Here is a 21,174-nt window from a genome sequence, read left to right on the forward strand (position 1 = left end):
CCTCAACAATTTACTCAACCAATCCAACCATGCCAGCCACACCAAACACAGATCAGCTGCCCAATCTCCCCATATTACAGGAAATAGATAGAGCCTCCCAGCTGACTGAAGTTATAAAAGCTGTCAGGGAACTAAACAATAACAAGAGCCCAGGGCCAGATGGCATCCCTGCCAAGATTTTCAGGGAGGATACACCCTGAAGCTACAAGAAGTGTGGACAACAGATGAAGTACCGCAAATTTTAAAGGATGCCAATATCATTACCATCTACAAGAAAAAAGATCAAGCAATCTGTGGCAATAGTAGAGGGATCTCACTCTTGGCAGTGCAGGGAAAGTGCTAGCCAAAATCATGCTTTCTCAGTTAATCATGAACCTCTCTGAAAATGAGCTCCCAGAAAGTCAGTGTGGCTTTCGAAAGGACTGCAGCACCACCAATATGGTCTTTTCCATCTGTCAGATACAGGAGAAATGCAGGTAGCAAAATAAAGACCTGTTTATCACCTTTATTGATCTCATGAAGGCTTTTGATACTGTGAACTGTGTCTTATTATGGGCATTATTAAAGAGAATGGAAATTCCTTCAAGGGTCCTCAGAGTCCTCCAAAACCTCCATGATGGCATGCAGGCTTGACTCCAAGCGTGTGGCTCACTATCAGATCCATTTGAAGTTCAAGTTGGAGTAAAGCAGGGCTGTGCCCTCACCCCTGTACTGTATAACATCTTCCTGGTAGCCCTAACCAGCATAAGTCATGCTTCTCTAGAGGAAGATGCTGGTGTGACCATCCAATATTGACTGGATGGAAATCTATTCAATCTTTGCTGTCCCTAGGCCAGAACCAAAGTTTTCACCTTACAAGTAATCAAATTTCAATATGCTGGCAACCATGCTGTCATTCCTCATGATGTTGGCTCCCTGCAGAATTTTTTTTATGTTTTTTTCTTCACATACTGTGCAATGGGCCTCAAAACGGAAGTGTTAGTGCAGTGCATGGAACCACCGCATGCACCTTTCCAATTCCACATACATGGTAAGCCAATCAAAACTGTGGAACACTTCACATACCTTGGCAGTATACTCATGCCAGACTGCTCTGTAGACATGGAGTTACAAAGGAAAATAAACCTTGCCTCATCAGCATTCAGCCGATTGCGAGATAGATTTTTCTCCAACAACAACCACAGAATTGACACAAAGGCTGCTGTGTACAGGGCTGTATTTATTTCCACTTTGTTGTATGGCTCAGAGACATGGACCCTGTACAACCACCAGAACCGCATCGTAGAGAATTTTAAAATCGTCTCCATAAGATTTTTGGTGTATCGTGGAAGGATATGATGAACTATACCATCACACTCAAACCACCAGCATTGAAACCACTATGGCACAACACCACCTGTGGTGGTTGGGCCATACCATAAGGATGCCAGAACACCAGCTCCCACTGCGGATCTTGTTTGGACAGCTCGCTGAAGACAGTAGAAATGTGGCTGGCCCAAAGAAGAGGTACAAAGACTATACCAAAGAACTACTCAAGAAAAGTGACATAGATCCCCAAGAGCTGGAGGCTCTGGCTGCTGACAGATCAACCTGGTGAATTGTATGTGCCAGAGCAATCAAGCAACTGAACGATGTCCAGTCCCTGAGGAGAGCAGAAAACCGCACACAGTGACACCAGCATGTGGAGGGAGACTGGCCTCCCAAGGAACATCACCCATGCCAACTGTGCGACAAAATATGTGGCTCCCAAATAAGCCACATATGTTGGCATCAGCGACATAACTGTTGAACTTTCACATGTCATTACACACACAGCAGTGTCATCATCAGCAATGATGAACTCCCACAAGCAAGGACAGTGAATACTGTAAGGTCCTACAAATGGTGATCTTGGCCATACAGCAAGGATGCAAGGGGAAGCAACCAAGAAATAATAAAAAACCAATTAAGATCCACGTGGCTATCCTCATATGAATATAGCTGATGTTTTGAAATAGCACCTTACATCAAACAAGACATTCCCTCCTCACACATGGCCACATGACAGGAAACTACCTTCCCATGTGCCAGTGTTAGGTTCTCACATTACCACACATACTACTGTACAAGAATATGCAGTTTGCACAACACCTTGCAACAACCCCCTACTGTCATTTGCTTCCTCAAACAGCAAGGACACTACACCAGATCCTGGAGAACAAAACACCAGTACCTTTATCATTTCTCCACAACTTCCAACAGAAAACAGGACTATTAATCAAATTAAAGGAATAAAAGCAGTGCTAAATTACAGCTCTTAACAACAACAATAAATACAAGATAATGCATGACAGTGGAAGAAGATTGTTCACAGGGGTAAAAGCAGTGCTAAACTACAGCCCTTAACAACAACAATAAAGTTGAATTTTGGGGTGAAGCTTACATTCTGTTATATTTGAGCCATTGTTCTTGTTTGTCCAAGTACGCTTGGGTGTTCATAGCTGAAATTTTGTAGTTGCTATGCTGGGTTATTTTTGTCAGGTTATCTGTATTTACCTAGTAGTATTTTACAGGCCTGGAGCTATGGCATTAACTGTTTCACTGTTCAATTTGTTCCAGACGTCAATCACTCTGTGTGGGAAGCTGTTCTTTTTCAGGTCTCTTCTATAACTGTCTTTAGTTTCTTTGCGTGTCCTCTTGTTTCTCTTTTGTCCCATTCTAATAGGTCATCCCTATCAAGAACTTCCATTCCTTTCATATTTCTAAAGATGGTCAACAGATTGCCTCTCTCCCTTCTCTGTTCTAGTGTTATCAGTTGTAATTTCTCCAATCTTTATTCATATGTTAAATTTGATAGTGTAGGTGCTATCTTGGTCGCCGCTCTCTGGATTCTTTCTAATTTTTTTTTTTTTTTTTTTTTTCTTTGTGCTAGGTGCCCACAATGATGCAGCATATTCTAGTTTCGGTCTTATTAATGCAACAATTAGTTTTTTAACCATCCCTTCATCCATGTAGTCGAAGGCCACTTTCATAGACCTTAACAAATTGTAAGCCTCTCCAAATATCTTGTTTACATGTTTGTCAGGAGTCAAGTCACTTGAGACAATTACTCCCAAGTCTCTCTCTGATTTCACTTTTTTGACTTCTTTATCTCCAATCATATAGTTTCCTGAGACTATTTTTGCCTTTACTGACCTCCATTATGCTACATTTCTTGATGTTGAAATTCATTTCGTGTTTCTGACTCCACTCCCATACTCTGTCTAAATCCTCTTGTAACAATTTGTTATCTTCTTCTGTTGTCACTCTCCTGAGCAATTTAGCATCATCAGCAAAGAAGTTCATGTAACATTTCACTCCTTCGTCCATATCATTTATGTATATGGCAAACATTAAGGGAGCCAGAACAGAGCCTTGGGGGGACGCCACTTTTTACTTCTTCCCATTTTGAGTTTTTCTCTCTAAGAACCACTCCCATCTTTCTTCCATTTAAAAAGTCCTTTATCCATTCCAACAAACTGCCTTAAATTCCTCCTATTTTTTCAATTTTGTCTATTAATTTTTTATGTAGTACCTCATCAAAAGCCTTTTTGCAAATCCAGGAAGGCGTAGTCTGCCCAACCATCTCTTTCTTGAACTATATCAATCACTCTTGAGTAAAAGCATATTAGGTTTGTGGCACACGATCTTCCACTTCTAAATCCAAATTGTTTTGTATTTGATATATTGTTTTCCTCCAAATGTTTCATCCATGTGCTTCTAATGATCTTTTCGCATATTTTGGCTATTGTACTTGTGAGGGATACTGGTCTAAAGTTTGTAGGACTTTCCCTGTTTCCTCCTTTGTGTATTGGCACTATGTTTGCATTTTTCCAATCTTGTGGTACTTTGCCCTTTTTTAATGAGAACTCTATTATCTTGTGTATCTTGTCAGTCAGTTTGTCCATGCATTCTTTTAATATCCAATTTGCGATTTCATCAGGACCGTGTGATTTTCTGACATCTAGGCTTTTTATTTGATCTCTTATTTCCTTCTGTGTATGTGAGTATTTTCATGTAATGTTCTGGGTCTGGTGTTGGGAATTCATTTGTGAAAAGGTTAGATAGCATAGGAGAGAATGTTGCTCCTTGTGGAACTCCATTGTACAGTCTTTATGTTCCAGATAATTGGTTATTTTACACTATTTGTTAAGACTAAGAAGTTTGTTAGCCCATTCTTGTTGTGGTATGTCTGTTGCTACCATAACCAAACTTTATTATCATTGAATCCCTCCAGCACTTGTTTGGTGATTTTTGTAAGCTCTGATATTAAATTTCATCAATAGACCTTATCCTTTGGATGATGTAATGCCATGTTTTCACTAAATTTACAGCTTATGATTAGCATTGGTGGAGTTTGTGTAAATATCAACTGTACATACATATATCAAAAGACCTCTTTCCCTTTATAAGAGGAGTGCCTAACCAAAACATACACCCACCCTTCACCCAACCCACTCCTATTGAACATGCATTTGTTTTCCCTTTTATCTTAGCTCTTTGTAGATGAAGGGTCATTCTACCCCCCCCCCCTTTGCTCATAAGCAATGCCGCAAGAAACAGCACCTACCCCTTGACCTCACCTCTGCTGGACAGAGGACTTACTTCCCACTTTCTGTCACCCTCTCCCCTTGTACATCTCATCACCTTTAACCCACATATACTTTCAACATTTTTCTATCACATATCTCTCCAAACTGTGCCACTAACTGCTGTAGACTCTCCTTGTGCACAATGCCCCCTTCTCCCTATCCTTCCATCCCATTCTCTGTCTGCTCCTTAAGTATACTCCATCCAGTACCCTAAAGTTTGGGTCTTTTAATTTGCATGGATGTGGTACAGATGAGAGTAAAAGGGAAGAGATAGGCAGTATGTTAGTGAGAAGAAAGATGGATGTGCTGGCTTTGAGTGAAACAAAAATGAAAGGAAAGGGCAACTGTGAGTTCGGGAGTGTAGCTGGGAGGTACTCAGGAGTGAAGAGGGGACGAGGGAGAGAAGGGGTGGCTATACTCGTAAGTGAAGAGATAAGTAAGTGGGTAGTGGAGTGGAAGGAGGTTTCATCAAGGTTGATGTGGATGAAGTTCACCTTCATCCTTCATCCCTGGGAAGGGAGATGTGGGTTTTTGTAATTGCATATGGGCCTGGTAGTGAGAAGAGTGTAAAGGAAAGGGAGGCTTTTTCAGTAGATATAAATGAGTGCATAGAGGGATTAGGGAGAAATGTCAATGTAGTTCTATTGGGAGACCTTAATGCTAGGGTAGGAAATGAATCAATAGATGGAGTGATTGGGAAGTATGGAGTTCCAGGTGAAAATCATAGTGGAGAAATGATGGTGGAGATGTGTCTTGAAAGAGAGTTGATGATAGCAAATACAGGGTTTAGGAAGAAAGTCAAGCATAAGTACACATGGGAGAGGATGGTGGATGGAAGGGTGGCAAATAGAGCGTTAATGGACTATATAGTGGTGACCAGGAGTATGGTAGGAAGAGTTAAGGATGTACATGTTCTAAGGGGGAATATCAGATCATTTTCTGGTGGAAGGTAAATTGAGAGTGGAGAATAGGTGCAGAAAGAAGAAAAGGGCAGAAGGTAGGGAGGTACTAAGAGTGAACTGCTTTAATGAGAAAAAAAAAAGAGTATAAGAAGAAGCTGAAAGAGGAGTGGGAGGGAGTAAAGTATAGAGTAGAACTAGGAGTGGAGGAGGAATGGGTATGGTTCAAGGAGGGAGTCATAAGGTGTGCAAAGATGGTGTGTGGAACAAGGAGGGCGGGAGAAAATAGAAGGAAGGGTAGTGAGTGGTGGGATGAGGAAGGAAAGAAAGGTGTAGAAGAGAAGAAGCAGGCATTCATAGATTGGCTACAAATTAGGACGAGGGAATTGTACAGGGTGGGGCGCGGAAACTTCCCGATTTGGGGATTGAATTATAGTGTTTACACTTCACAATTCTTTATTCTACTTTTATGTCTGTCACACAACATGGGAGATTTACTTTTACACAGTTCTAAAAACAATATCTTTTAAATGTCCACCTCCATTGTCAGTACACTGATTCAGACGATTTCGGAAGCTTTGGTCTACTCTCTCTAGCATGGTGAGCAGTATATTGGCTATTTGAGTGCGGATGGCATTCTGTAGGTCTTCCAGGGTCTGTGGACGGTCGTTATAAACCAGGGATTTGAGATAATCCCACAGGAAATAATCACAGGGGGCTAAATCAGGCGAGCGCGCTGACCAGTTTAAATCGCCTCTCAGGGAAATCAGCGCGCTCACCTGATTTAGGCCCCTATGATTATTTCCTGTGGGGTTATCTCAAATCCCTGGTTTATAACGACCGTCCATAGACCCTGGAAGACCTACAGAATGCCATCCGCACTGAAATAGCCAATATACCACTCACCATGCTAGAGAGAGTAGACCAAAGCTTCCGAAATCGTCTGAATCAGTGTATTGACAATGGAGGTGGACATTTAAAAGATATTGTTTTTAGAACTGTGTAAAAGTAAATCTCCCATGTTGTGTGACAGACATAAAAGTAGAATAAAGAATTGTGAAGTGTAAACACTTTATAATTCAATCCCCAAATCGGGAAGTTTCCGCACCCCACCCTGTATGAGAGGTACAGAGTAAAGAGAAGGGAAGTTAAACATAAGATAAAGGAAGCAAAGAGGAGAGCAGATGTGAAATGGGGTAAGAGGTTGACAGAAATTTTTGAAAGTAATAAATAGATGTTTTGGAAGGAAATTAAAAGAGAAAGAGGAGGCGAATCAAGTAGAGAAGAAAAGGTAAAAGGTGCAGATGGAGAGATGATAATGAAGAGAAGGCAGTGAGAGGAAGGTGGGCAGAGTAATTTAGGGAGTTGCTATGCTAAATGTGAAGGAGGATAGGGAGGGAAAGGTAGTTGCAGTGGGAAGCGCTAAGAAAATGAGAATGATGAGTGAGGAAAATGGAGGAGAAATAGGGAAAGATAAAGTGAAAGCAGCTGTTAAGATAATGAGTACAGGTAAGGCATCTGGGTTGGATGGATGCCATGCAGAATGTCTGAAGAAAGGAGGTACTGTTATGGTGGACTGGCTGGTGAGATTATTTTAACCTCTTCAGTACAGGCCAAAATCTCGCGGGCAGCATTAGCTGCCAGACGTACGATGTGTCGTAATAATACTCGCATCATAAAAGATAGTCACCGCTTATATCGATCGTTCTCTCTTTCACCCGTGAATTTTGATAACCATAGAAAATGTGATGAAGACAGTTTAGAGAGTATGTCATTACGCAGGGGCAACTACAATAAATATGATCAAGACGCCGATATGGCAGCCTCGCGTATCCACTTGCTCCTCATGCCGCCTACGTATGCGGCACCGTATGGAAGGGGTTAAGTTTGTTTAAGAGAGGGTAGTGCCAGATGACTGTAGGAGTGCCTGTTTAGTTCCGCTTTACAAGGGAAAGAGGGACAAGTGTGAGTGTAGTAGTTTCAGAGGGATCAGCTTGTTGAGTGTAGTTGGGAAGGCATATGGGAGATTCTTGATTGAGAGGATTAAGAGAGGAACAGAGGGAGTAATTGGTGAGGAACAGTGTGTGTTTAAGGACAGGTAGGGGATGTGTAGATCAGATTTTTGTGGTAAGACAGATATGTGAGAAAGCTATAGGAAAGGGGAAGGATGTTTTTTGGGCTTTTATGGATCTGGAAAAGGCTTACGACAGGGTAGACAGGAAGGCACTGTGGGAGGTACTGCAGATATATGGGATAGGAGGAAAGCTGTTAAGAGCAGTCAAGAGTTTTTACTAGAGTAGTAGAGCTTGTGTTAGGATTAGAAATGGAGAGAGTGAATGGTTTGAGGTAAAGGTGGGGCTTCGTCAGGGATGTGTTATGTCACCCTGGCTGTTCAATCTTTACATGGATGGGGTGGTGTGAGAGGTGAATGCAAGGGTAGTGGGTCAGGGGTTGGAGATGATTAAAGAAAATGGAGAAAAGTGGGAGGTGAGCCTGCTGTTGTTTGCTGACAACACTGCGGTTGCAGCAGGATCAGAGGAGGGATTGAGGAAGTTAGTGACAGAGTTTGAGAAGGTGTGTGAAAGGAAGCTGAAGATAAATGTAGGCAAAAGTAAGGTGATGAGATGTACAAGGGGAGAGAGTGACAGCAAGCTGGAAGTGAGCATTAAGGGTGAAAGACTGGAGGAAGTGGATAGTTTTAGATACTTGGGTGCGAATGTGACAGGAAAGGGAAGAGTGGGGGTGGAGGTAGAATGTAGATTGAGAGAAGCGAGTAAATGCCTTGGTGGATTAAAAAGTGTAATGGTAAATAGACATCTGGGAATGGATGCTAAGAGGAGGTTATATGAAGGAGTGATTGTGCCAACAGCACTGTACGGGGAAGAAACATGGAACATGAGAGAAGAAGAGAGAAGGAGTTTGAATGTGTTTGAGATGAAATGTCTGAGAAGTGTGATTGGGGTTACTAGGCTAGATAGAGTGAGAAATGAGGAGATGAGGAGAACAGGGGTGGAAAGGGAACTGGGAGATAGGGTTGATGAAAAAGTATTAGGATGGTTTGGACACATGGAAAGAATGAATGAAGAAAGATTAGTAAAAGAAGTGTGGAAGGCAGAGGTGGAATGAATGAATATGAGGGGGTGTCCTAGGATGATATGGATGGATGGGGTGAAAGGGGCATTACAAAAGAGAGGAATGTCTGTGGAGGAAGGATGGGAGAGGAGAGAAGATAGGGGTGAATGGAGAAGGGTTATGTATAGATGATGCTGTTATGCATGAGGGGGAGTGGGTGGGGGATGGGGGATGAGGAAGTATGTATGGAGAAAAAATTTGATGCAGCCCGAAGGGATTTCTCCCCGTCTTCTCCTTTTCTGCATGGGGGGGGACGGAGAAGGGGGGTCGCCGAATTTATGAAGTAGCCTTGCTGTGGATGTGCTGTATCTTGCGATACTTCTTCTGACCCAGGGCAGTGGACAGGATGCAGGGATGACCCGTCATCCAGGAAGTGCCAAGATAAGAAGGAGGGTGGAGGGGAGTGGAATATATAGGAAATGGAATGGGTGGGAGTGGTTTCTATGCCTTTTTCTTTTTGGCTTACCCCCCCCCCATGTAGGGGAAAAAAGCCTTTGGTATATGTATGTATGTGCCTCTGCTTTCAACAGTCATTTTGCTAGTATTTTCACTACTTTACATATTCTTAAACCGTCCAATTATTCATTGATCAACCATATCTGCCAACTCTTTTTAGCCCTGCCCACCCCTACCCCTCTATTTATTACTCCAAATATCAATTGTGAAGTGGCAGATATTCATTATTATTAAACTTTATTTCATAATAAAAATTTCAGCCTATTTCACAAATCAATGCATTTAGGTAATTTGTGCCTGGTGGGAAACCAGTTGTCATGAAATATTTATTGTAGTGTTCTTAAGTCCCATAGGTGTTGTTTGACCAGTTTTCTGAGCAGAAGTATTTTATGTTAATATTTTTCTGTGTTACAGATTAAAACGATTTTGAGTGGCTTTATCATACGAGGCTATTTGGGAAAGTGGACACTGCTGATAAAGTCTTTGGGTATGGTACTTGCTGTGTCAGCAGGCTTATCATTGGGAAAGGAAGGCCCTTTGGTACACGTATCCTGTTGCATAGGTAGGAGAGAGGGAATGTACTAATGGTTTATACTGATTATGTGAATTTTTTCAGCATAAGATTAATTTATTTTTATCATAATTTCTGTTTTTCAGGAAATATTCTTTCTTACCTATTTCCCAAGTATGGTAAGAATGAGGCAAAGAAAAGGGAGATTCTATCTGCTGCAGCAGCTGTTGGTGTATCTGTTGCCTTTGGAGCTCCCATTGGTGGTGTCCTCTTCAGCTTAGAGGAGGTATGGAATTTTACTTTGTGATTGTCTAAGAGTACCAGATATTTTAATGACTACAAGAACTATGTTGATAAAGAATCTTGGCAGGGTCACCCATGTTGAACAGATTTTGTATGAATGATGAGACAGAGATGATCACACACACAGGACCCTGATGACAAACAGGGACATTAATCATAAAGATATGGGGTACCCTTATTATAATGGGATGAACTATTGGGTACCCTATATAGGGCTCCACTGAATATATTGAATTAGTTGGCACAAAAAAAAATATCTCGCAAGAAACCAGGCAGGGAGGCAAGATTACTGCCACCTCTCACAGTAAATATGGCTTACAAAAACAGTATTTTCATGAGTGTTCCTTTTGGATTATCATCCCTCAGAGGTCCAACCATGTCTCCAATTCTTATGGGCAGTATGCCTCTGAATGTAAGTATTGTCCAAACAGATCTAAATCTTGGACATTGAACAACATGAACTAAAGGAATATCTACACCTACAATATGAGAACCTGATCAGGAAACCACAGGCAGGAGAGTTCAATTAAAGAACCAGAGACCATCAAGTGGGAAATCATGGGACTAAGCAAAGTCCAAAGGGAGGAAGAAAAACTGATGCAACTACAAGATAGTCACCACCTATTCTACTGTAGCAATAATGAGAATGAAAGGTCCAATGAAGTAGGATTCTAAATAAATTGAGAAGTTACTGGTAACCTAATGAAATTCAGTATCATATCAGACAGGGTGGCTTGGATTGTTATAAGGCATTGTAAAAGGTCTGTCTATATACCAAAGGCTTCCCCTTCATAAGGGAGGTAGCCAGCCAAGGCATACACCCACCCACATACATCGATCTCCCATTTGTTTCCCTTTCAGAATGTGGATCACTTTTGACAGATGCTCGGCCTTCTATGAAGTGTTTGTACCACATCTTTATCTATGCTTCACTCATTGAATCATTCTTTAATGCCTTCTTAATCATTCAAATAGTTTTTGCTGATGAATATTCAAGTTTGCAACAAAACTTGACACAGATTCACTGATCTACTTGCTCAGTCATTTTTAATGCAATGGTCAAATAGTACACACCTTCACTCAAGTGTGTCTGGCCAGTAACTGAGTTGACACATATGACTCTGGCTGCTCATGCATGTGCATTAAGGTTTTCTATCAGTGTTTTCTATCAGTGTATATGCAATACCTCCTACAGTACCTCCCTGTCTACCCTGTCAAAAGCCTTGTCTAAATCAATAAAGATCCAATTCACAAAGGTGGAAGTAAGGAAACACTACTAAATTATAGACTGACCAGCACAATAGTTAAATCATGTGTAATATCAATGGACCAAATATCTTAAAGATATGTACAGTACATTCTGGGAGACTGTCAATTTGGCTTCAGATTTGGAAGGTCATGTGTGTCAAACCTTAAAAGCTTTTACTCAAGTGACTGATGTGCAGCAAGAGAGGAGAGTTGGGTGGATTTTGTGTACCGCAACCAAGAGAAAGCGTTTGATAAAGTACCTGGATGAAGAAATGGTAAAGAAAATATTAGTTACATTGGTAAGACCAAGGATGGAGTATGCTGCAACACTATGGACACCCAGTACTAAAAAGAACATAAAGAAATTAGAAAGAATTCAAACAGCAACAAGAAAGATACCAATGCTCTCCAAATAGATATACAAACAGAGATTGGCCAAACTTCGAACTACCAACCCTGGAACAAAGAAGAGAAAGAGGAGATCTACTAACCATCTACAGAATTATGAAAGGGATGGAAGTCCTTGATAGAGATGATTTACTAAAGTGGGAGAAAAGAAAAACAAGAGGACATGAAATTTTTTTTAAAAAAGATAGTTACAAAAGAAATCTGAAAAAGAATAACTTCCCACACAGAGTGGTAGATATCTGTAACAAAGTGAATGATGAAACAGTGAGTGCAAAAACTATACAAGAATTTAAGATCAAACTTGATGCTGAAAGATACAAAAGTGGGTCACTACAAGCATAGCTCTCTTCCCATGAAATACAACTTGGTAAAACTAGTTAAATACAGTTGTATAGCAAGATAGGGAGCACAAGTAACTTGAAGGTTTGAATGTTATTCTTCCTGCATAAATAACAACAGCGTATACTCTGGTTGAATGAGTCCATAACACCATGGGCAATGCCAGCCCTTCAAAGTACTTCCTGACATGACCCACCACTGTTATGCACTACACTACCAAGGTATGTAAAGCTTTCAAAGACCTTAATGTCCTCGCCACATGCATGAACAGGCTGAACTGTGTCATCCAGTAAGCCCCAAAAATCCTGAACCTTGGTTTTGGTCCAGGAGATCTGAAGTCCAAGTGGTTTTGCCTCCCTGCACAGTGACTTGAGGGCTGCAACCAGGACCTCCAACGACTCCACAAGAAGGACAGGAGCATCAGAAAGCAAGGTCATTGACCTTGGTGATGCCAATAGATGCTCCACAACGACATTGATCAACAACTTTGTCCAATACCCAGTCCATGCAGGTTTTGAAAGGTGTTGGGGCAATGATACACCCTTGCCTAACTCCTGAATTAACAGGAAAGAAGCTAGACATGCCTCCTTCATGCTTTACAGCACTTTTTGTCCCAGATTATAAGCCAGATGTCAGGTCAATAATTCTTGCAGGAATCCTGCAGATCTACAGATCCCAGAGCACTCCATGATGCATACATACATATACCAAAGGCTTTTTCCCCCTTACAAGGGAGGTAGCCAAAAAGAAAAAGGCATAAAACCCATTCCCACCCATTCCATCCCTAATACACTCCACTCCCCTGCATCTTGTCCACTGCCCTGGGTCAGAAGCAGTGTTGCAAGACACAGCACATCCATAGCAAGGCTGCGTCATTAATTCAGCAACCCCCTCTCTCCATCCCCTCATGCAGAAAAGGAGAAGACAAGGAGAAATTCCTTCGGGCTGTGTCAAATTTTTCTCACACACACTACCTCACTCCCCATCCCCCCACCCATTCCACCTCATACATCACATCATCCATATACAACCATTCTCCATTCACCCCTGTCTCCATGAAGATCAACATAAGCTGCAAGAAACCCCTGTTCAAACTTACATCAGCATTCCACAAAAATATGAAGTACTAGGATCTGATCAGTTGTTGTTGTTGTTGTCGTTCCCTAGACTGTCTGTCCGAGCAGTCCCGTCTCCCCCAAGGAATGCCACAGCCGAAACTGGGTTTTCCCACAAATCCTTTATAGAGTGTATGTTGTGTTGTTTGCGTGCATGATTGTGTATAATGCAGTTGTTGACTTACCTGGCGTGAACCCAGACTGTTCAGGCCCCTGAAACTTAGCAGATGTGAACAAACCCATGTCAGCATTAGATGGGCAAGCACTGTAATGCCACACAATCTGAGTGTTGCAACCACAAGTCTGTGATTAATTCTAAAGAATTCAGGATTTTGATTAACCCTGTAGTTCAGTGGAATCTTCCAAAGGCTTCTAACAAGTGTGTGATTGATCTCCTTAGCCACTCCTCTGGCATTACTCAATTATGTCCATCAGTGTGGCTCTTGTCTGGAACCAGGAACCAGCAAGCCTCAGTCTTCTGGACTTTGCAAAGTTCAGAAGGAGGGAACTGTTGATGTTCCTGGTTCCAGGACCATGGGGGACCAATACACATTTCATAGCCAACTCTGATGATGGCAGAAATCACATTGAAATAATCCAAAACAATGAATGTATCGCATGCCAGGCAATGGTCAATGATAGATTCAGGTTTATTATAGAACATCTCTTCAAGGTTATATACCTCATTGGGAGCATATTATACTGCAATAAGAGAGATGAAGCCCAAGGTGTACTTCAGCCTCACTAGCATCATGTTCATCATCTGGAGTAACCTTTACAACAGTGTACCTAGGTTTGCCAACAGTTATTCCCTCCCTACTGATCTTGCTATTGCCTGTTATTCTCACCTCTGAGTGAGCCACTATATCCAGTCTAAGCTTCCTGAGTTCCACTGATAAAAAGAGGGGTAAGTGGCAAGAATTTAATTTTTATGAGTTGGGTGTTTGGTAAACAACAGTTCAAAGGTGTTGAAAGCTCACTTTCTGTTTAACAGTTTACAGACAGTTGCCAAGGACCTGATTTCATTGCTGTATATTGTTCACTTTTATGCTGATGTAACAATATATAAACTAAGTGTTTATTGAATTCCAGATTGCTTGAATCAACAATATTGCATGTGGGATTGTAATGGTGGATCTGATTAGAGAAAGGGTAGAGGAGGAGAAAGTTGAATTGGTTCATAAGTGTAAAATCACGCCCTTTGGGGAGGATCTTAAATATATAAGTAAAGATCAATGGACTAAAGAAATCATGATGTCATTGCAGAACTGAACTAGTAATTAAATTGAGGATACCTGATGGGAGTCCTTTGGTGTAACTTAAAGTACCAAGTGTAATTATATTGGGGAAGAAAAGAAAGAAAAATTAAGCTCCGTTTACATACCCTCTCCTAAACATACACTATTTGGAAATTGACTAAGTCAGATGATCTGAGGCATGGGGCCTAAAGAAGAAAATAGTGACTAATCATAAGTAACAAACACAGTGGTGAAAAAAAAGTATAAAGTAAAAGCACAAAAGAAAGTCAGCCCATAGATACAACAACAGAGTAGTGAAAGGAGACCACAGAGGGGTGATATCCAATATGTAACACCTCCATACTATATAACACCTCCATACTATATAACACAATATGAAAGACTGTATTGTAAACAGTCTTGCATGCCAACAACACAATATATACTCTATAAGGGATTAATGGGAAAACCCCATTCCAGTTATGGCATTCCTCAGGGAGATGGGACTGCTCAGCCAGTCTAGGGAATAACAACAACACTAGGTAACCAGAAGCAGACACCAGATGTGCCCATAAATTACTCAAGAGAAGAAATAATGTGTTGTTATCCAGGGATTGTGTAGGGTATTTTATGATAAAGGGAGGAGTGCAGGTAGAGATAGAATGTAGATTGAGAGAAGCAAGTAAATGCTTAGGATTAAAAAGGGTAATGAGAAATAGACATTTGGGAATGGATGCTAAGAGGAGATTATATATTTACCTAGTTGTATTTACCTAGTATTATATGGGAAGGGAGCTATGCTCATGGTGACCCATCTTTGTATCTTTCAGCATCGAGTTTATTCTTAAAATCTTGAATAGTGTTTGCACACACTGTTTCTTTATCTAAATTATTCCAGGTATCCAGTACTCTGCATGGGAAGTTTTTTTTTTTTTTTTTTTTTTCCAGATCTCTTCCATAGTTATCTTTTTTGAGTTTCTTTTTGTGTCCTTGTTTTTCCATTGTCCCATTTTAATAAATCATTCCTGTCTAGGATTTTCATTTCTTTCATGATTCTATAGATAGTCAGCAGATCTCCTCTTTCTCTTTTTTGTTCCAGAGTTGGTAATTCCAATTTGGACAATCTTTGTTCGTATGTTATTTGGAAAGAGTTGGTGCCAACTTTGTCATTGCTCTTTGTATTCTTTCTAATTTCTTTATATTCTTCTTAGTACTGGGTGTCCACAGTGTTGCTGCGTACTCCAGTTTTGGTCTTATTTCTGTAACCAATATTTTTTTTAATCATTTCCTCAGCCAAGTAGTCAAATGTCACTTTCATTGACCTTAATAGGTTGAAGGTTTCTCTGACTATTTTATTGATATGTTTGTCCAGTGTCATGTCTTTGCTGATTATTACTCCAAGGTCTCTTTCAAAGTTAACTTTTTTGACTTCACCAATTTAAGATTTCTTGATATTCTGAAGGAGTGTTTGTGCTGACAGCACTGTATGGGACAGAAACATGGAACATTAGAGAGGAGTTTGAATGTGTTTGAGATGAGATGCCTGAGAATTATGATAGGTTAATAGGCTGGATAGAGTGAGAAATGAGGAGGTGAGGAGGAGAACGGGGGTGGAAAGGGAGTTGGGAGATAGGGTTGATGAAAGAGTATTGGGATGGTTTGGACACATGGAAAGAAGGAGTAAAGAAAGATTAGTAAAAGAGGTGTGGAAAGCAGAGGTGGAAGGAGAGAACATGAGGGAGCAACCAAGGATGAGATGGATGGATGATGTAAAAGGGCATTGGGAAAGAGGGAAATGTATGTTGAGGAAAGATGGGAAAAGACAGAAGATAGGGGTGAATGGAGAATGGTTGTGTATGGATGATGCTGTGATGCATGAGGGTGAATGGGAAGGGAATGTGGGGTGATGGAGTATGTGTGAAAAATAAATTGATGCAGCCCGAAGGGAATTCTCCCCATCTTCTCCATTTCTGCATGAAGGGACAGAGAGGTGGGGGGTCACCAATTTAATGAAGCAGCCTTGCTGTGGATGTACTGTGTCTTGCAACACTGCTTCAGACCCAGGGGACTGAGCAAGATGCAGGGACAACCTGTCATCCAGGAGGAACCCAGATAAGAGGGAGAGAGGTGGGTGGATGGGAGTGGAGTATGTGGGAATGGAATGGGTGGGAGTGGTTTTTATGCCTTTGTTTTTTGGCTTCCTCCTTTGTAAGGGGGAAAAGTCTTTGGTATATGTATGTATTCTATGATACGGTTTTATTGTCTTCTCTGTGGTAGTTGCATCTAGGGCAGTTTGATTATACGTGTCTAGGCCTATGCTGTGATGATACTGTCATAGAATTGGATGGTAACTTGAACACAAGCATGCCAATGTGGTTCTTCTCTTAAGAAGGATTTTTATCTGGGGCATATATTGAGTTTGGTGGTGTGTCTTGAATGCTTGGTGATCTGGGTGGGTGTGAATGGGTTAATGTATTGTGTGGTATGGGTGGTAGGTTGTTTATGTGTGAGTATTGCAGATATATGGGATTGGGGAAAGCTGCTAAATTTTTATGAGAGTAGTAGAGGTTGTGTTAGGATTGGGAATGGAGAGAGTGAGTTTTTGAGGTAAAGTTGGGTCTGTGTCAGAGCTGCGTCATGTTGCCATAGTTGTTCAATGTGTACATGGATAGGATGGTATAAGAGGTAAATGCGAGGGTGATAGGCAGGGGATTGGCAATGGTTAAAGATAGTAGTGAGTGGGAGGTGAGGCAGTTGTTTGCAGACGACACTGTGTTTGTGGCAGGATCAGAGGCAGGATTAAGTTGGTGTTTGCACCAATAATGTTTCTTGTCCATGTCACTGACATGATGGAAGGTATAAGCTATGCCAACATGTTTGCAGATGATGCAAATATCATGAGAGTGAAAACAAGGACTTGTAGACTATTGCAAAAAGATCTAGACACTATTTTTGTATGGAGCCATGGAAAATGAATTTCACTACCAAAAAATTCAAAGTACTGGAAATGGGCAATGGTGGCTAAAGACCATCCTTAAACATTTCCCTGGGAAGAGAACCCATTACCAAAGTGAAAGAGTGGAAAAATTTGGGAATGTTGATAAAAAACAGGATTGTGAGAGAGATTAATATGGCTTTTCATTATATGGATGAAGAGATGATGAAAAAAGCATAGAAACCCAAATCCATCCAAGACTGGAATATGCATCAGTAGTATGGTCTCCACACAGAGTGAAGGATATAAAGAAGATCAAGAGAATACAAAGGGCAGCAAACCAAACTGGATCCCAGCCTAGCAAAGAAACCATATGAGGAAAGACGAAAAAATACTGGGTCTGCTTATTTTGAAAGATCAAAAAGAAAGGGGTGATATGATTACAGTGTTCAGGTCACTAAAGGTATATTGCATTGACAGAAGAGATCTCTTGATTAAGGATGGGAGGGCTTTAAGAGGGCATGGGAACAAAAAAAAAAAAAAAAAAAACACATGTCTAAGGGATGTGAAGAAATAGTTTTCAATATAGATGTATATGTGGTAAGTGCCAAACACATTGTACTTTCTGGTAGGAGTTTATTGCATAGGTCTACACACAAGTATGGCTGGAAACAATCTGTCACCAGTGAATGCTAGGGTTCTAGCCTTGGCATTATGACTCGCTCATGCCCTATTTCCTGATACATTGTTGCCAGGCAGGAGAAAAGACTAGGCAAAACAATATATACAAACATCTCTAGGTATATACATAATATAAAAATAAGGGAACAATTACATATAATGAGGAATGTGCATGCAAAATGGTTAAGGGTAACATTATACTAAATACCTTAATGCTATGGCACGTAAAATTGGCATAGACACATACACCTGTAGCGTACGCCTAATGATGTATATATAATCGGTTATGTAATTGTGTATAGGGCACTTATATAATGTAATGACTACATAGGCTCATACAATACATTTACAATAAATATATGTTGATATTAAGTACTCGTGTATAATAAAGAAGTGTTACATATACAATAAAGGAGATACACATACAATAAATATATACAGTAATTAAGTAAGGAAGGACTTCCTACATATAAATACTTAGAATAACTTAGAAAGTGATATAAGCCAAGGTGGAACAATACATGATTTGAAATCTGAATATGAAATTGAAAATCAAATATGAGTATATAGATTAAGTTGGAGCTGTACACCTAGATCTCTTAATCCTTAATCAAACATTCGCCAACTGCTGCTTGTGCAGATGTGTGGGCTCAGGACATTATCCCACTTCAGGAATTGACCCAGGACATAAAACACCAATTCATGAAATGGATTTATGTCTTGGGTCTGCACAAGTGGTGGTTGGCGAGTGTTGGATTAAGATATAGGTGTACATAAATTTGAGTCAAGGTATGATAAATTGGCAGGTAGGAGATGGGACCCAGCAAGCACTGCTCCCTTCCTGTATACTACAATTAGATAAATACCACTTGCAACACCCTACCTAACATGCTTCGAAACTTCAGTATATTCTTTCAGTTTCATTTCACTTTATGCTAACACGTTCATAAGAATCACCCTATACTATGCTTCCATAGCATGGTTCCCAACAATTGGGAAGGTGAAAGAAGCAACTTACAAACATTACAGAATGGAGCTCTGAGAGTAAATATAGGATGCACTAAAACCACCCCAGTTGGATACCTGCACACAGAAACAAAGAACCTTCTCATTGAACACCACATGAAATGACAAGGGGAGAAAAAAATATATAACCAAACAAGCACACTTGTGTTCAGGATATAGTCCAGCATTGAAACAGTGCCAGCATAAAATAGGCCTGACCACAGATTCAAAGTGCCTTAGATGCAACCACCACAGAGAAGACTCAGAGCAGCTCACACCATAGTGTCCCAGACTAACAATCTCAAGACAACAAAATAACATAACTTCCCTGAGTGATTTATGCACCCACCCAGAGGCTGTTGCCAAGTACTTGGGGGCTGTGGGTCTCCTGCAAGAGGAACCAGGGAGCAATGGAACGACTGACTAACATATCCATCTTTCTTCTCTCAAACATTCTACCAGTTTCTTCCCATTTGCTCTTATCCATATCACATCCACACACATTCATTGAACTGGTTACTAGGGTTGGAGATGTTCACCCAGACCCTCATGTAGCTTGACTATTCACAAGAGAAAAATTCAAAGAAGGGTATTCCTATTCTTCTCACACCATCTCATTTAGTCACCTTCTAGACACATATGGGAACATGATGGTAGCATTCTAATCCCTCACCACAGGGGGATTGGAAATGGAAGTGTAGGCATAGAAGTGGTAAAGGATAGGTTCAAGGAGGCAGCTGAAAGGAGGAACAGCAATAGTAAAGAGTGACTAATTATTCCATTATGAGTGAAATTTTTACTATTACATAGACAAATTATCTGTGGCTGTAGTTCATGTTCGGTACCTCAGTACAGTAGATTCACATTAAGCTATAATAGAGCAATGTTCAACAAGGTGTGGTTATAAATCATTTGCAAAATGAACCACCAACCATCTGTCTAGTAAAATAGTCATATAAATACATATGTCATCTGCACTTGGTTTGATTGTTAAAGTACTCATTTATGCTTTTGTTACAGGCATCCTACTACTTCCCACTAAAAACCCTGTGGCGCTCATTTTTTGCTGCATTGGTGGCTGCTTTTGTGCTACGATCCATCAACCCTTTTGGTAATGAGCACTCTGTTCTATTCTATGTTGAATACAACAAACCATGGATCTTTATTGAACTTATTCCCTTCATTCTCCTTGGAGTTATTGGGGTAAGAAAATTTCTTGTTCCATTGGTTTTCTTCTGTATACCATATTATGTAATATACCAGAACTGTATTGGTGATTTTATCCCAAAAAAGATATTTCTGGATGTCTTTGTTTAATTATTATCATATATATATATATATAATTTTTTTTTTTTTTTTTTTTTTTTTTTCTCCCCTCTTCTTCCATGGGTTCAGACCCTGTTTCAGGTTGAGCAGTTTTTATTAGTTTATTGTTCTCTTCCTTCAGGGCATAATTGGCTCACTCTTCATTAAATTCAACATTAAATGGTGCCGTTACCGGAAGACATCCATGCTAGGCCAATATCCAAGGCTGGAGGTGCTCATTGTAACATTGGTGACAGCATTTATTGCTTACCCCAATCCATATACTCGCCTCAACACTTCCAACCTCATCTATCTGCTCTTCTCACAGTGTGGAGCATCAAACAATGATGATCTTTGGTAAAGTAATCAGACTTCGGTGTTAGTTTAGGTCTTTTTCTACTTCAACATGGTGATATTACCTTCTGTCTTATTCATTCCTTCTTAGTTTTATGCCAGTCATTTTTGCATGCTTGAGGGTTATGGCTTGAAAATATAACCCCAATGAAATTTTTACCCAGAGTTGGGGGGGAGGGGGAGACCCAGTGATAACATTTGCAGATTTTGTTCTGAGCTAGACCAATGATGGGAGCCTGCATGTAGCAATTGGGCAAGATGAATATTAGAATCATCTTCCCATTACTCATTTTCAAGGGACTAGCACTGTCTTTGAACAAATTTAAAATTTATTTTTTCATTTTCTTACTAGACTTCTGTTACTCTCTTGCTTATTAGATGTTTTGCCTCACAAATTTACTCCAGGCTTGAGATTTTGGTCAACTTCAACTATATTTCCTCCACATAGAGAGAACTGACAATTGGCAACTGCAGCCTTTCTCCTCTTCCTACTGGCCACTGACAGACAGACCTACAGTAATACAATACACACAGCAGTCCACTGAATCTTGTGGATGGATCTATGGGAGAGCCCAAATACCACCACTGACTTCTGTGGGGCGATAGGTTTCCAGTCAGGGAAACTTGAAGCAGTG

At 40.5% G+C, this 21,174-nt stretch overlaps 1 protein-coding gene across 6 annotated transcripts in view; it reads left to right on the forward strand.

Annotated features, from left to right (window-relative positions):
• ClC-c (chloride channel protein 3) overlaps positions 1-21,174 on the forward strand; it is a 350,410-nt gene that overhangs the window by 217,277 nt on the left and 111,959 nt on the right. For all 6 annotated transcript variants that reach the window (XM_076213815.1, XM_076213817.1, XM_076213820.1 and 3 more), the window contains 4 exons: positions 9,512-9,659; positions 9,755-9,894; positions 19,901-20,083; positions 20,328-20,542. In XM_076213815.1, coding sequence (XP_076069930.1) covers positions 9,512-9,659; positions 9,755-9,894; positions 19,901-20,083; positions 20,328-20,542 — 686 coding nt within the window. The remainder of the gene's footprint in view (positions 1-9,511; positions 9,660-9,754; positions 9,895-19,900; positions 20,084-20,327; positions 20,543-21,174) is intronic.

Source organism: Oratosquilla oratoria, chromosome 32 (genome assembly GCF_046742065.1).
Source record: "Oratosquilla oratoria isolate Oo_2021 chromosome 32, ASM4674206v1, whole genome shotgun sequence".
Taxonomy (NCBI): domain Eukaryota; kingdom Metazoa; phylum Arthropoda; class Malacostraca; order Stomatopoda; family Squillidae; genus Oratosquilla; species Oratosquilla oratoria.